The sequence below is a fragment of the Rhinolophus sinicus genome, linkage group LG02 (genome assembly GCF_036562045.2).
Source record: "Rhinolophus sinicus isolate RSC01 linkage group LG02, ASM3656204v1, whole genome shotgun sequence".
NCBI classification, from domain to species: Eukaryota; Metazoa; Chordata; class Mammalia; order Chiroptera; family Rhinolophidae; genus Rhinolophus; species Rhinolophus sinicus.
Genome location: NC_133752.1, coordinates 70636591 through 70653725, shown reverse-complemented (window position 1 = coordinate 70653725; position 17135 = coordinate 70636591). Strand labels below are relative to the sequence as shown.

Genomic DNA, 17135 nt, shown 5'->3' with positions numbered 1-17135 from the left:
TATGACAGAGTGACTTCTCTTACTGGAAATACTCCTGCTGACATCCACTCACCAGCTGCTTTTTCACCTTGGACTTTGGGTTAAGCAAGTGCACCAGTGGAGAGTTGCCACTTCTCACCTCATGGTGATAGATGCTCAGGTGAAAGGTCGTGTGGCAAGGAAAAGGGCGTGACTCCCCTTCCTGGTCATCATTCCAGAGGAGAGAAACATCCTAGTCATTTAGTCAGTCACCAGGTACTGAACGAGACAGGTGCCCCATGCTGCCAAGTGAGGGCCCTAAGAGAGGAGTGATTCATGACCTGACCTCCAGGCACTTCATCTGGGGAGAGAAGACTCACCACTTAGTGATAAACTGTGTAGTCCTGATTTAAAATTGAAATGGAAGTTCAGAGAAAGGAGACAGGAGTCCTGGAGTGGTTTTAGAAGGCTTTAGCAAGGAAATTAAACTTGACCTGGCCTTGGCCGTAAACATGTGAAGTGTTTCATGAATTTACTGTTACCTTAACATGATAGTAAAGGGTGTCTCCCCTGCTTGCTCTCCTTTTTCCATCCCAGTTCTTTTTCCTTGAATATCCTTTGGATCATCCCAGTGTGTGGCTTAACCAAGTCTCATAGTCCATTAAAAGCAGAGAATTATCTAGACATTTCAAACCCCAACTTTGACTTTTGTTTTAACTATTTGAACATTTCTGGTGAAAATTACTGTTTTGGCCTCAATGATTTAGAATTTCTCTTGCTTTTCTGTTTTGCTTTGTGTATATAGATCCAGCAGTCAGAAACATTGAAAAACACTTTTTTGCACTTTTTCTAGAGATGTGGAATTTTTGTGCTTAGGGTGTCTAGACTTGACCAGCCTAGAAGTCCTAGTTAAATTTAAGATTTGAGCAGGGAGATGGCAACACTTAATTTCCTTGAAGGAATCAGTACTTCATGGTGGGGGTCCCCAAACATTTCTTAAAGGTGCTGTATCACCCCAAGTGTTTCAACAATGTACCACACACTTGCTAATCCTGGTTGCTTTCCGTTTTTGCTTTCAGGTGGCACACCCTACCCTGGTATGATGGTGGATTCTACTTTCTACAATAAGATCAAGAGTGGCTACCGGATGGCCAAGCCTGACCACGCTACCAGTGAAGTGTGAGCCTTTCCCCATCCTGTGGCCTTGTGTTCGTGCCCAGTGTGTCTGTGGGGGCGGTGAGGGGTGCCCTGCCACACCTCCCTGTGCCCACTCTGAGTTCTCTGCTCCTCCAGCTATGAGATCATGGTGAAGTGCTGGAACAGTGAGCCAGAGAAGAGACCCTCCTTTTACCACCTGAGTGAGATTGTGGAGAACCTGCTGCCTGGACAATATAAAAAGGTTGGTTTGCGCCTCTTAAGAGAAGACAATGGGAAGGTTGTTATGTGAGCGAGCAGCACTGTTCAATACTGTTTTAAAGGACCAGTATTTCAAAGGAGGAAAAAGGTTGTGTGATCCGGTAGCCAAGCTTCATGGAGTGCTCCCCAGGCCCTGGTAGCAATGGTGGATGAAAACCCTTCCTTTCCCTCAGGGCTCCCTTTCATCTTCAGTGTACCACACCTGTAAGCACTTTATTCTCCAGATGTTTGAGTGTCTGCAGCTACTGTGCAGTTAGAAGTCTCAGGGCATCCACAGCCATTAAATTGCTAATTTGAATGCACTTAAATCCATGCAAAATTTGCTTCTACCAGCTGACTGGAAGGAATAATCTCAGCTGTTATCTGTGGCTCCAGCTGGTTTTTTTTTTTTTGTAGACTAGGAAGCATTGTTCAGAGGAACAAATGTAATTTCATGGAACCAAACAGGGTATGCTAATGAATGACAGGACTTTCTGATGAGATGCTGAGAAGGAAATCCAGATGTATAATAAACTCAATTTCTTAAATTTGGATTAGTCACCACGTAGACTTTTCATACTTATTGCTTCTTTTCCTTCTCCTCAAGGAGGAGCAGTGTTAGGAGGCTGCACGCTGAACTGGAAGTTAAATATTTTTGTCTATTGATTATCTCACTGTCCATGACAACTTCCATAAGTGAGGTAGTGAGGAGACCAAAGGAAATTAACCGTGGGTCAGTCAAAGATACTCAGGTTGGTGGAGATGTGTTGGTAGGGAGAGACTGCAATGGGTGTTGAAAATGGGTCTTTTTAGACCAAAGGGCCCTAAGTTTTGAGTTAGATTTCTCCAAGTTTAAGGATCAGGAAGGCTTCAGGTATGGTGCTTCCAGTAGAAGTCTTCGTCACCTTTTATCAGGGCCTAGCCAAGCTCTGGAGAAACGATGCGATGAAGCGTCCATGCTAGTCCCAGAGAAGGAGGTGTTTGTGGGGGAGGGGCAGTCATTGTTACGGGTTTGGAGAAGGGGCTCTTGGTACTTTAAGACCTTAGGAGACCTGTGCCATCGGAGGCCCTTTTGTCATGTCCCTCATCTCTGGGACAGTCTACATCTGACTCTCCTTCATTTGTCTAACTCCCACATCTGTGAGGTAGTTTGAGCGTCTGTATTCTTTTTTGCAGTTCGGTCAATAATATTTGATTACCTATCTGACATGAATGTTTGTAGAGTTATGAAAAGATTCACCTGGACTTCCTGAAGAGCGACCATCCCGCCGTGGCGCGCATGCGCGTGGACGCTGACCACGCCTACATTGGCGTCACCTACAAAAACGAGGAAGACAAGCTGAAGGACTGGGAGGGTGGCCTCGATGAGCAGAGGCTGAGCGCAGACAGCGGCTACATCATCCCTCTCCCGGACATCGACCCTGTCCCTGAGGAGGAAGACCTGGGCAAGAGGAACAGACACAGGTAGACACAAGCCACCTCAGCTCCCCGAAGAGCACCCCTGCCCCGCCCCCAGCACACGTGAAGGAGAGGACCATTGCCTGGATGATGAGTCTGGGGTGTGTGTGTGTGTGTGTGTGTCTGTTCTAGGGGAGTGAGGGGCCAGAATCCCCAAGGGGTCTGTTTAGTTTTGTAAATGCTTCCCAGATGGTCCTAATATGTGCCCTCGGGTTGGGGGAGGTAGGGCAGGGAAGGATGGGCTTCCCTTCTGGAGAATCTTTGACCTAAACCCTTAGGTAATTTGATCAAACTGACACAGCAACTGAGATTATTGAGATACTGTAAACCTCTCTTGCTGTTTTCTTAGTCATCCAACTGAAGAGGCTGGACTGGGCTCTGTGATGCCACATCAGTGGTCCTTAACTCTAACTGCAAGTCGGAATCCCCTGGGGAGATTGGAAAAATACTGCTATACAAGCCTCACCCAGACCAACAAATTAGAATCTCTAGGAGTGGGGCCCAAGCGTGCCCTGACTGATTTGTTCTTTCTTTTTAACTTCGTATGATGGGAGATTTCTAACATGCACAATTCAAATAGTATAGTGAACTATAAAGTATCCATGACTCAGCTTCAACGTTTATAAACTCATGTCCAGTCTGCAGGCATAGCCATATCTACCCATCCTCCTCTGCCCCCTCGGGATTATTTTGAAGCAGATCCTAGAAATTACACCATTTCATCCATAAATATTCCAGTATATATCTCTAAAAGATAAGTGCTCTATTTAAAAAAAACACACCTAGTTATTTAAAATAACTATAGTACTGTTATCTCACCCCCAAATGTGACAATAAATCATTAAAAGCATCAAATATCTAGTCAGTGTTCCAATTTCCTTAATCCTCTCACAAATAGTCTTTTCCAAGACCCAAATAAGAGGCACACAGTGCATTTGGTTGATATGTCTCTATACATTTGTCCTGTCTCTATTTGCCCTATTGCATACTATTTGTGAAGAAACCAGAGCATTTGCCTGTAGGATTTTCAACATTCAAAATTTTGCTGATTGCATCCTGCAGTGTGTTTTACCATGTGCTTCTGTCTCCTGTATTTGCTGTAAACTGGTAGTTTGTCTTGTGAATTATCTGACTCAGGTTAGATTTTTGGCAAGCATGCTTCAAAGATGGTGCTGTGTACTTCTGTCAGGAAGTACTTTCTGTCCCGTTGTCTCTCTTTTTGTGACACTAGCAGGCATAGGTGATCGTTAGCTAGATCCGTTAATTTACAACTAAGATGATGTGAACGCACAGCCAGGACTAGAACCATTGGTTCACACCGGCCACATGGACTGCCCCGACCCTGCTGTCTTTGCATGGGCAGGAGAAGGTGATAGTGGCCCCTGGTTCAAGATCCAACAGCGGCTATGAGTCTCTCTCTTTTTTTTCCGTTTCATTCAGGATATTTTCCCTTCTTCCTCAGTCATTCAGTTGACGACATTTAATTATTTAGGCAGAAATACATGACATTACTTTGGAGGCGTATGATTGTGACCACTCTAAGCCAATTGTGGTATGAGGTATAGATCACCCTTGTTGATTTGTGTGTACCAGGTAATTTTGAAAGTTTTTGTTTTTCAAATGGCCTATGAGATTTGGAGATGGGGCAAAGTGGCCTATCTGACTTACCTTTCTAATTATCCTTTGTTCAGGACAATCTTAGAAATGTGTTTATGTTTCTTTTCTTTCTTTTTTTTTTTTAATTGGGGAAGAGGAACAGGACTTTATTGGGGAACAGTGTGTACTTCAGGACTTTTTTCCAAGTCAAGTTGTTGTCCTTTCAATCTTAGTTGTAGAGGGTTCCATTCAGCTTCAAGTTGTCCTTTCAGTCTTAGTTGTGGAGGACGCAGCTCAGCTCCAGGTCCAGTTGCTGTTACTAGTTGCAGGGGGCGCAGCCCACCTTCCCTTGCGGGAGTCTAACCAGCAACCTTGTGGTTGAGAGGATGCACTCCAACCAACTGAGCCATCCGGGAGGCAGGTCAGCTCAGGGTGCCGTGTTCAATCTTAGTTGCAGGGGGCGGAGCCCACCATCCCAAGCGGGACTTGAGGAGTTGAACTGGCAACCTTGTGGTTGAGAGCCCACTGGCCCATGTGGGAATTGAACCTGCAGCCTTCGGAGTTAGGAGCACAGAACCCCAACCGCCTGAGCCATCGGGCCGGCCCGTGTTTATGTTTCTTTAACAAACAGTATTTGTCCAAGTTTGGGGGATTTATGTTAGAATTTCATGGGGTTGGGGGAAAGCAGAGCAGCATGCTCCAACACAGATATGTCATCTATCTGGTTACTTTGTGTTTGTGGGCTCTGAATAATAAGTTCAATTATAAAAAGGATTCTGCTTCTAAATAAAGTTAGAAAGTCACATTGGGATAAACAGCATCAGAAAGGTGCCTAGAACTTTTCTAGGGGTATAGGAGGCTGGACTGCAGAATTGGACACATATTCCACAGAATTCTTCCATCATTCTAGTTGATAGGTAGTTGTTGTGTCAGATAAATAGAACTTCTACTAGGGTGATACATTTGGTCTTCGAATCACACAAATGACTACATGAGGCCAGGTGAGACTGTGGCCCTGACGGGCGCTGAGCAAGCTGTGTGTCTTAGTCAGCTCAGGCTGCCATAACACAACACCACACACTGGGGGCCTTAAACAGCAGAAATGTATTGTCTCACAGTTCTGGAGGCTGGACATTCAAGATCAAGGTGTTAACAGGTTTGCTTTCTCCTGAGGCCTCTCCTTGGCTTGCAGGTGGCCACCTTCTCACTGTGTCCTCACATGTTCCCTTTCTATGTGCAGGGATTCCTGCTGTCTCGCCCTCTTCTTATAAGGAGACTAGTCCTGTTGGATTAAGGACCCACTATCATGACCGCATTTAACCTTCATTACCTTTTTTAAAGGTCCTCTCCCAAATATACTCATCTCATGGTTGCAAATTCAACATATGAACTGGGGGAAGGCGTGCAGTTTAGCCCTGTCTTCCTCATGCCCTCTCTCCTCCCAGAGCCAAGCATCCTGAGCCTCAGGAGAGGGTTTGCAGGGCTACCATGCCAACTCCTGGCTGCTAGACCCAGAGAATACCAGCTCTAGGATCCCTCTCAATTTTACGGGCTAACTGGAGTAGGGACAATAGAAATGGTCGCAGCTTGTTAGCAGCTTTGCTGAAAGTTTGGCAGAAGAGAAGGAAAGCTGAAGTGTGGAGATGACCTATGGATCTTGCTTTTCCATGTGTCCCCCTGCAGTGTGATGGGTGATGAGTAGCTATCTGGCTTGGTGGCAGAATCTTGCCCAAATGGGTAACCTGAGTTTGAATGTCAAGGATCTTGCAGGAAGACCTCCTTTGCCTTTGGGGAGGACACCCTAGAAACACCACTATGGTCTCGTTGGTCTGTATGTGGCCGTGACTTTTCCGATTTTTTTCCTCCTCCAGCTCACAGACCTCTGAAGAGAGTGCCATTGAGACAGGTTCCAGCAGTTCTACTTTCATCAAGAGAGAGGACGAGACCATTGAGGACATCGATATGATGGACGACATTGGCATCGACTCCTCAGATCTGGTGGAGGACAGCTTCCTGTAACTGGCAGACTCGAGGGGCACCTTCCGCTCCTGGAGCCACCTTGAATCCTTCTAAGAAAACCACTTTATTGCAATGCAAAGTTTGAGAGGCGGACTTGGATGATGTGTAAAGAGAAGTTCCCAGCCAAGGGCCTCAGGGAGCTTTCTAAATAGGAGTGAATGGGATATTTTGAAATGACCTTTTCCAGCATTGCCTCTTGCAGTGCTTCAGTAGCATCTCAGCGTGTGAAGTGTGGAGGTAGATGGACAAGGAAATAATGGGCTGTGAGAGACGAACTTTGTGTTTCAAGGGCATTGGTGAGATTCCACCGTACACAATTTTTGTGGCAACAAAATTCCAGCGTTGTAATTATGTAAATAACTCTAACCAAGGATGTGTTTAGACTTGTATTAACTATCTTCTCTGGACCTCTGAAGAGACCGACCACTTAACCCATCCATGTACTTCCTGCCTGAAACCTGGTATCAGCTGCTGTGGAACTTTCTTATGAAGTACATGCAAAACCACTTTTGAACCTTAAAAGGTATTGGTACTATAACATTTTACTTTTTTTAATCTTAAAGAGATAACGGCTAATGATTAACCAACCTTGTTTAATAGATTTGGGTCATTTAGAAGCCCAACAACTCATTTTTATATCGTTACCTATGTTTATAATAATACTACTGTTATCAATAATGTTAAATGTGTAATATGTAACACGTTTTCCCTACAGAGAAAGCACAATTTTAAAAAAATCCTTACTAAGTAGGTGACAAGTTTGACAGTTTTTGACATGTATATTAAATAACATACGTTTCTCTATAAAATATGGTAATAGCTTTAGTGGATTAAATTTAGTTGAGCATAGAGAACAACGTAAAAGTAGTGTCATCCAGGAAGTCAGAGTTTTTAATTGTGTACTGAATAGGTTCCCTAGTCCATTGTACTAAAAACAATTAACTGCCCTCGGAAGTAATGGGATTCAAAACAAGCAAAACCCCTAAATCCTAAGTGTTCTCAGTTGTATAAAAGCATAAACTTATGTCTAACATGACTTCTCATGTGGTTACATAGTGGAAACTATAATCATCAGCAAAAAGATGGCATTTGCAGAGGTTTTCTCATGCTTGGTGGTAACTTCGGTAGATCTCAACTTTGGTGCATCCCCACATATATATTTTTAAAAATTCTATGACCCCTAAAAGAGCCAGAAGACTGCCCTGAGCATGAACCCTCTTCCTTTATCTCTTACCCCAACGAGAAATAGTTTGAAACTCTGAGACCATAAAGGCATTTTTTAGTGAAGGCTGTGTGTGTGCCTTATCCTGGGTCCTTGCTTCCCAAATGGAACTGGCAACCATATTCTAGGATCCCATCCCAGAGATTCTGAACTATTAAGTCTGGGGGGAGCAGAAACCTATTTTTTTATAAACACCCTGGCTGTTCTGATCAGTCAGGTTTGTGAAACACTGGCTTAGGTTTCAGGAAACTGCCATGGGAAAAAAATAATTTGAAATTAGGAACTGGGGTAGAAGTCAACCATGCAGGAAGCCTACTATTAAAATCTTTGGCTTTGGGTCAGTGACATTTAATGCCGTATAACTAGCAATTGCTACCCTTAATTTAACTTTCCAGTCTTAACTGAGGCTGAGCAAGCTAAATCTTGGTTTGGCAGGTCTTCCAAAGGCAGACACTGCTTCCCACTGACTCCCTCCCTCTGGCCCCCCAAAATGCACGTACAAAAATGATTCAATTCAGTGTGCCAGGTCTCTATAATCGGGTCAGTATTTTGGTGAAAAAAATCAAAAAGTTTCACTGATATTTCGGAGTTAGATGGGAAGACAAATTGTCACATCTATCCAAACTGCCAAACTGGTTGGTGTGGGTTCATTGGCATTCTTTGCAGTACCATTTAATCGCTGACACCATATGAATGAAACATGGGCTGTGATTACTGCAGTCACTGTATGGGCTCCTGGCAGGTGATGCTTTGGAAGATGTAGAAGCAATTAGAAGGTACTTGACTACCTACTGGTGCAATCTCAATGCAAGCTCCAACTTTCTTATCCACCTTTTTCGTAGTATGAAAACTGAGCCAGATTGGCCAATTAAAAAAGAAAACCTGACTAAGTTCTGTAGAGCCAGTTAGACTTGAAATACATTTGTGTTTCTAGAATCACAGCTCAAGCATTCTGTTTATCACTCACTTTCCCTTGTACAGCCTTCTTTTGTTGGTACTTTACGTTTTGATGTTCCTTTGAGTCTGGCGTGACATCATGAGGCTGGATGAAAATTCGCAGACCAGCAAGTTCCAGTCCTAATAAGCACTCCCACCTGAGTTTGTGTGCAACTGCTTTTTTTTCAAAACAGTTTTTTCAGTGTATCACAGATTTGTTTCCTTTCTGGCCTCCTGCAAAAATCCCTACATGAAAATGTGCCAGTTCTTTCTGCTTTCTGTTTTTATGAAGACAATCAAAGCTGGCTTGAGAAACACAATTTGTGACTTTTTAAATGATCAATGATGTCCTTAAAATGTGGTCTGCCAATTGTAACAAAATGGTCCTATTTTTGTGAAGAGGGACGTAAGATAAAATGATGTTATACATCAATATGTATATATGTATTTCTATATAGACTTGGAGAATACTGCCAAAACATTTATGACAAGCTGTATCACTGCCTTTGTTTATATTTTTTTAACTGTGATATTCCCCACAGGCACATTAACTGTTGCACTTTTGAATGTCCAAAATTTATATTTTAGAAATAATAAAGAGAAAAATACGTAAATGGTCCCAAAACAGTGGTGTGGTGAATGTGTGAGACAACTAACTTCATATATGGGAAGGGTCTATCAATGCAAAATGTATTACAAATACCCCTGTTCATGTTTTTGTTTTTAAACGTGTAAATGAAGATCTTTATATTTCAATAAATGAGATATATATATATAATTTAAAGTTATGCTCAAGTTCCAGCAGTTTTGTCTTTAATCATGTGAATTAAAGCAAACCTATTCAATTTACTTTCTTAGCCGCATTCCAGTAGGACTCTGTATTATGTTTTTTTCCCCCCACAGGTATAAGATTTTCATTCCAATTTGATTTACATTCCAATGGAAATTATAAAACATATTCACTTCTTAATTTTAAAAATGTAGCTTAAAATTTTAATGCAAACTATAAAACATGATGTTTTGCAGATCAAAATTGGGCTAGTTGCTTAAGGTAACACGTTTTTAAAACAAGTTTTTAAATCCCCGTTTTCCACACCAAGGATAACATTCTAATTAGCGATCAGCCATGCTGTAATAGCAGGAGACCACTGAGACTTGAGAAAACAAAAATTGTAGCGCTTCTCCACCTCTATATCAGGAACCTTTCTATGCCTTCTCATCGTGGCGGACAGCAATCGCATCACCAAAAGTGAGTCATAACCATTTTGCCATCCTTAATTGCTCTTAGGAAATTTGTTTCTTTGCCATCCCATTTCGTGAATGAGTTTGTCTCCATTCAGGCTGACGACAGACTTACAGTTTCTGTCATCTGCAGTCGTTTCATCAAACTCCTCTCCCAGATGGAAACTAACCTCTGTGTTCTTGCATGTGTTTTGAGTCCTGCTCACCACTTTGTCCCCCTCCTGACTGATGATCACTGTTGGTTGAGTCACATGTCCCACCCGCCTAGTGGCAAAGCCCACACCTAGGGCCTTGATGTCCTCATCAAAGTTCTGACTGTCCGTCAGCTTCCAGGGAGCACAGAAAGTGTCCACCATCCTTGCCCTTTCCTGTTAGTTTCCAAAACAAATGAAACAGACAGAGCGAGGACCTTTGGATCCTATTGCCACTGCAATTCAGAAGACCCCTTTGCACCTCATAGCAGCCCTGCCTTCTTATTTGGAAAAGCTGTAGTATGGTTTTGATGAAACCAATAGAAACTTTAAGGTTTAAACATTATTTGAACGGGTTAGTTCTTAGACCCAGCATTTGACTTGACGATGACTGGCCGTTGGCTCATCGTTGAGCCTATCTTTTTTTTTTTTCCATCAGCAAAAGTGATTTATTTGGTTAAAAGAAAGAATTGCAATTTGTATGTGCAGCCATGGGAAGCCACATGCAAGTCCCTGAGAGCAAGAAGAAGGAAGTTCTTTTCAGAGGGAAAAAGAGGAAGTTAAGGGAATGGGCTGTAATAACCACAGAGCTCGCTTATAACCATAGAGCTCTCCCTGTAGGGCTTTCACCACTGACAGGGTGTGAGGGCTCCTCCCACAGGCTCTCCTGACTCCTCTCTTGGTTAAGGTCTCTCAAAAATTTTGACACAGGGTATCATTGTCAATCAGAGTTTAAATAGTTTCCCATATGAGTACAGTACACTCTTCTGATCTCCTGTTTACCTCTCTTGTCTCACATTTCACCGTTCTCCATCCACACCATTACTGACTTCCAATCCAGACTGAATTATTTTGAATTCATTAAATCCATACTCTTGTCTTCCTAACTCCTGACCCCTGATATGTGCTCCACAGTAGCCAATGTGATCTTTTTAAAAATCAAATGCAATCATATCACTGCTCTGCCTAATCCTCATTGAAATTGTATTGCAATTATGTTTGAACCGAAACCTTTAATCTGACCCTTGGAGCCCTGCATGGTTGGGTTCCTGCTCATCTTTTCACCTTGTCTTGCACCATGACTCCAGAGCGCCCTCTTCCATTCACACTGAATTTTTTTTTTTGACGTTCAATATTATTTTGTATTAATTTCAGGTGTACAACATAGTGATTAGACATTTGTATAATTTAAGAAGTGATTCCTCTGACTAATCTAGTACCACATGGCACTGTACATAGTTGTTACCATATTATTGACTATATTCCTTATGCTTTACTTTACATCCCCATGACTATTTTGTACCAATTTGTACTTCTTAATCCCTTCACGTTTTTCACCGTGTCCCCCAACCCCCTCCAATCTATCACCCCAACAAATCTAGTACCCATCTGACATCATGCATAATTATTATAATATGATTGACTATATTTTTTATGCTATACCCTACATCCCCATGACTACTTTTTAACAACCAATTTGTAGTTTTTAATCCTTTTCCCTTTTTTCACCAACACCCCCAACCCGTCTCTGATCTGGCAACCATCAAAATATTCTCTGTATCTATGAATTTGTTTCTGTTCTGTTTGTTAATTTTGTTCTTTAGATTCTGCATATAAGCAAAATCACCTTGCATCTGTCTTTCTCTGTCTGACATACTCCACTCAGCACAATACCCTCCAGGTCCATCCATGCCACCACAGATGACAAGCAATATTCCGTTGTATATATGTACCTCCTACTCTTTATCTATTCTTCCATCAATGGACACCCAGGCTGCCTCCACATCTTGGCCATTGTAAACAATGTTGCAATGAACATATGGATGCACATGTCCTCTCAAAGCAGTGTTTTGGGTTTCTTAGATAAATACCCAGAGGTGGGATTACTGGGTCCTCCTTCGTCTCTTGTTATAGCCTTTGTTTTAAAGTCTATTTTGTCTGGTATAAGTATTGCTACTCCAGTTTTTTTGTTTCCATTTTCATGAAATATCTTTTTCCATTCCTTTGCTTTCAGTCTGTGTGTGTCTTTCAATTTGAAATGAGTCCTTTAGGCAGCATATGTAAGGGTTTTGTTTTCTTATCCATTCAGCCTTCCTTTGTCTTTTGATTGATATATTTAATCCATTTACATTGAAAGTAATTGTTGATAGATATGTAGCTACTGCAATTTTATTCTTAATTTTTTTTTTCATCTTAAAGAAGTCCCTCTAACATTCCTTGGAATACTGGTTTGGTGGTGATGAACACCTTTAGCTTTTTCTTGTCTGGGAGAGGCTTTATCTGACCTTTGATTATAAATGATAGCTTTGCTGGGTAGAGTAATCGTGGTTATAGATCTTTGCATTTCATCACTTTGAGTATTTCCTGCCAATTTCTTCTGGCCTGCAAAGTTTCTGTTGAGAAATCAGCTGATAATCTTATGGGCGCTCCCTTGTAAGTAATTAACTGCTTTTCTCTTGCTGCTTTTAAGATTCTCTCTTTGTCTTTAACCATTGTCATTTTAATTATAATGTGTCTTGGTGTGGGCCTGTTTGGGTTCATCTTGTTTGGGACTCTCTGTGCTTCCTGGACTTGTATGTCTATTTCCTTTGCCAGGTTAGGAAAGTATTCAGTCATTATTTCTTCAAATAGGTTCTCAATCCCTTGCTTTCTCTTTTCATCTTCTGGTACCCCTATGATGTGAATGTTGTTATGCTTGATGTTGTCCCAGAGGTCTCTTAAACTATCCTCATTTTTTTTTGGATTCTTTTTTTTTGCTGTTCCAACTGGGTGTTTTCTGCTATCTTGTCTTCCAAATTGTTGATTCAATCCTCTGCTTCATCTTGTCTGCTGGTGATATTTTCTAGTGCATTCTTCATTTCATTTATTGTATTCTTCACTTCTGACTGTTTTTTTTTTTTTTATGGTTTCTATGCCCTTTTTAATGCTTGCTATCTTTTTGTTGAAGTTCTCATTAAGTTCCTTGAGCATTCTCATAACCATTGTTTTGAACTCTGTGTCTGGTAGGTTGCTTGCCTCCATTTTGTTTAGTTCTTTTTCTGGAGTTTTCTCCTGTTCTTTCATTTGGGATGTATATCTTTATTTCCTAATTTTGGGTACCACTCTGTTTCGTTTCTATGTATTAGGTAGATCTGCTATGTCCATCAATCTTGGCTGGGTGGCCTTATGGAGTAGGTGCCCTGTGGGGTCCAGTGGCATAGTCCCCCTGGTCACCTGCACTGGGTGTTTCAGGAGTGTCCCTTTGTGTGAGTTGTGTGTGCCCTCCTGTTATAGTTGAGCCTTGATTGCTATTGACATGTCAGTGGGTGATACTAACCCTCAGGCTGACTGGCTGTGGGTTTTGGCCATATCCACAGCTTATAGACTGCTGTGTGGGGGTTTACCCGACTGAGTGGTATTCACCCCAATGGCCTCTGGTGCCTGTTGAGACCGCCCTTTGGGTGTGCCACTTATGGGGCTATTCGGGCAGTGCTCTGTTATGGTCTGAAGCCAACCTCCAAGTACATTGGTTCTGGTGCCTCTTGCGAGGGCCTCCAGTGGCAGCCCAGGTTACCTAATGCCTGTGTTTGGCTGGGGACTACCTGGTAAGTGATGCACAGTTGTTCGCTGACTGTGTTAACCCTGGAGGCATGTGGGAGAGGTCGTGCTGTGAACCAAGGATGTCTGTCACAGTACCAAGCCTGGGATAGCTCCACAAAATGCCAAGACACCCCGAGGCCTGCTGCCACCTCACAGCTCCCTTAAGGTTCAGCCACTGATAAAGCTTTTGTGTGGTACACAATTTAGGTGAAGAAGGGTCTCAGGGAGTCACTAGAGTGGGAAGAACTGTGGTCACCCGGTTAACGTAAATTCTGGTTCAGTGCCAGTACTGAGCCTGAAACTACTCAGTAAAATCTCAGAGCATGTGAGGCGAGTTATCACCCACCTGGGGTCTCATCTGTTGGACTCTGATAGTTTTCCAAGAAAGAGTCAATGCAGGTGGGACTGGCTGCTCTTAGAGAAAGTGCCTCCATCGTTGGGGGATTTGGGTGAGGCAGGGTCCCAGTGAGTCAGCAGGATGAAGCAGGGGAGCTCACCAGGCCAATCAGATTCAGATTTGGCCATGTGGGGGCGGGCTCAACACAGAAAAGATGGCGGCCGCCTGCCAGGTGCACGGCTGCACAGGAGGAGGACCTCCTCACTGGGAAATGGTGACTGTCCTCCAGCCCTCAACCTGAAGCAATACAAATCGATCTGCCCCTCATATGTCTCCAACACCCTCGGAGTTACTGTGCCTCCGCTGGAGCCCAAGGTGAGTGCCTGCGAGCGAGTGAGTCTGTGTGCGGGCCGTTTAAGAGGCCGCCTGGGTTTCCCACCGCCTTCTCTTGGTCAGAATCCCCACTGTTTTTCACAGCCAGATGTTGTGGAGGCTCCTCTTTCTGCACCAGTACTCTAGGCTGAGGAGACTGGTTTGCAGCTGGAGTCCCTCACTCCTCTGAGAGGAAGCTCCATGGCTGAGATATCCCTCCTGGTGCTCAACCTCCACAGGGAGGTTTGAGGCTAACCTGTTGCACGTTTCCACCCTTCCTACCAGTCCCGACGTGGCTTCTTCTTTTAATTTTAGTTAAAAGACTTCTTTTCAGCTAGACTTCAGGTGGTTCTCCAGGTTGATTGTTCTTCAATTTAGTTGTAATTTTAATGTGTTCACGGAAGGACACAGGCATAGTGTTTATTCTGCCATCTTGGATCTCTCTATCTTTGTTATAATAATATGTTTTTCTCCTCTACACGGGAGTACAGGACTGCATTTACACTGGACAACATTCAAACATTATAGAAGTGCATAAAGCACAAGGTTAAAGTCTTTCTCTAACCATATATTCTTCCCTGTCCCTGTCTTGTTTCCTAGAAGCAGAACTGCATCATTCAGTGGTGTTCTTTTATCCTTTCAGCCCCCTTCCTGTGCATCTGCTTATATACATATACAGGCATACCTTGGAGATATTGTAGGTTCAGTTCCAAACCACTGAAATAAAGCGAGTATCACAATAAAGGGAGTGGTACTTTTTGTTGATGGAAGGTCTTACCCTCAATTTGTCAAAAATGCAACATCTGTGAAGCATAATGAAGCAAAGTGCAATAATACAAGGTATGCCTGTATACACATCTCTATATTTGCTTTATAGTTTATCCAAATGGGATTGTACTTTATGTCATGCTTTATAAGGTGCTTTTCTCTTTTTCTTTTCTTTTTTAAAATAGACTTTATTTTTTAGAGCAGTTTTAGGTTCACAGCAAAATTGAGAGGAGAGTACAGAGATATCCCATCTACCTCCTGCCCCCATACATGTACAGCCTCCCCCATTATCACCATGCATCACTGAGCGGTACATTTGTTTCAGCTGATGAACCTACATTGACACATCATTATCACCAGAGTCCACAGTGCTTTTTTTAATGCTATGTTTTAGAGATCTCTGTGAGAAGTATATATAGATAGACCTCCCTCATTTATCAGCCACATAGTACCCCATTATGTAAATGTACCCTCACGTTCCTATAGACGCATTTAGAGTTTCCAATTCTTTGCTATTAAAATGACTTCATAAACACCCCGGCACACAGAGTGGTGTTTTGTTAGGATAGATTCCTAGAAATAAAATCATTAGGCCAAAGGGTGTGCAGAAATAAATTGGTGTTGATCCCAAGTCTTCAGATATGATGATTGTCGCAGTAAATTCTTGAACGTCTGCACGTGAACCACTTGTGTTGCAGATTCTCTGCAGTTTTCTAGGCTTTCCTCTGCCTCACACTGCTCACTGTGATGTGACACATGGGAGTATGTGGGTTTCTGTACTCTGAAGCATGCCGAATCAAATGACTTTAGAAATTAAAAAAAAAAAAAAGATACAATTTACCTTCTTTTCAACACTTGGAGAATGGAAGTTTGTTATGTTGTTAATAATCAGAATGTAGCACCCCATTCCAACCTAACTCCTTGTTACCCAAGTTCGAGTAGCCTGCAGATTAAAATACCCCTCCTTGGAGTTACAGCTCAGTGGGGGTTGGGTATTGGCACAGCCCCTGTTCCAGCCCCAGGAAGGAGACAGACCATCAGGAACAATAATCCTGCTGACTGAAGAATAGCTGCCTAATCTAGCATCAAATCTGTGCTCCAAGTCTGTGGAGAGATCTTTTTGTTCTCCTTTTTAATGTATAATTTTATCTCTTAATATAATGCAGAAAATTCTGCCTCCTTTATCTCGTCATGAAAATAAAAAAATGAGTTTTTACCAATGGAGAGTTTTAAAACCTTTTTGAAGATCCTTTTCACATTTACGTATTTTGAGCCTGCAATAGTGCTTTGAGGCAGGGAAGACATTTTATAGATGAGGACATCAAGTGACTTCTAAAAAGCATGTGAGTGAATAACGAGAGAAGTGGGATCAGAAATCCCAAAAATAGGAATTGTGGTGCTGTTTATACTACAACAAACCGTGGACAAGCAAGAGATAGTGGGAAATCTCAGCGTTCAGAAGTAGGTTGCTTTGATACTTGAGATATTTCAAAAGATAAGTGATGGACTGGTTGGCTTTAGAACTATTTTACTCATTTGTAATAAGAACAGTTTCTTTTCAGGCTATACTACAACACTTCTAATAATGGGCATTATGATCTTAATAGCTACGTGCTTAATAAAATACAGTTCAGGAAAACAGCTTAGACTATCTGAATCCATCAAAAACTAGGGAATTTTCCCCAGGATAACAGAGTGATAGAAATGCTTCATTATCTCTGACTCCAAATACATATAAGGATTAAACCCAACCACATTGTTCCAGCAAAATTAATATACCATGTTTTTATAACAGACACAATTTTTTCATCCTCACAATTAAAATATATATGAAAATACGTATGTGGCCTTAATTAGCAGATTCTTTTTCACCCAGTTACATAAATAGCACCCGTGTCCTAAAAAACAATGAATGCATCCTCCAAATATATGCATACATGGGTGTTTCCATCACTCACATTTTAGTCTACATATAAAGCGATGGAGACATCAAGGACACATGGTCTCACATGGCAGGGGGAGCATATTTGCTCGCTGTTTCTGGTTTATAGGCTAATTGGAA

At 42.2% G+C, this 17135-nt stretch overlaps 1 protein-coding gene and 1 pseudogene across 3 annotated transcripts in view; one reads left to right on the top strand and one right to left on the bottom strand.

Annotated features, from left to right (window-relative positions):
• PDGFRA (platelet derived growth factor receptor alpha) overlaps positions 1-9209 on the top strand; it is a 40513-nt gene extending 31304 nt beyond the window's left edge. For all 3 annotated transcript variants that reach the window (XM_019740166.2, XM_074324546.1, XM_019740168.2), the window contains exons 20-23: positions 1038-1137; positions 1252-1357; positions 2576-2817; positions 6279-9209. In XM_019740166.2, coding sequence (XP_019595725.1) covers positions 1038-1137; positions 1252-1357; positions 2576-2817; positions 6279-6426 — 596 coding nt within the window. In that variant the 3' untranslated portion in view covers positions 6427-9209. The remainder of the gene's footprint in view (positions 1-1037; positions 1138-1251; positions 1358-2575; positions 2818-6278) is intronic.
• Positions 9210-9706: 497 nt separating this feature from the next.
• LOC109451688 (fatty acid-binding protein, brain) lies at positions 9707-10247 on the bottom strand (annotated as a pseudogene).
• Between the last annotated feature and the right edge of the window lie 6888 nt (positions 10248-17135).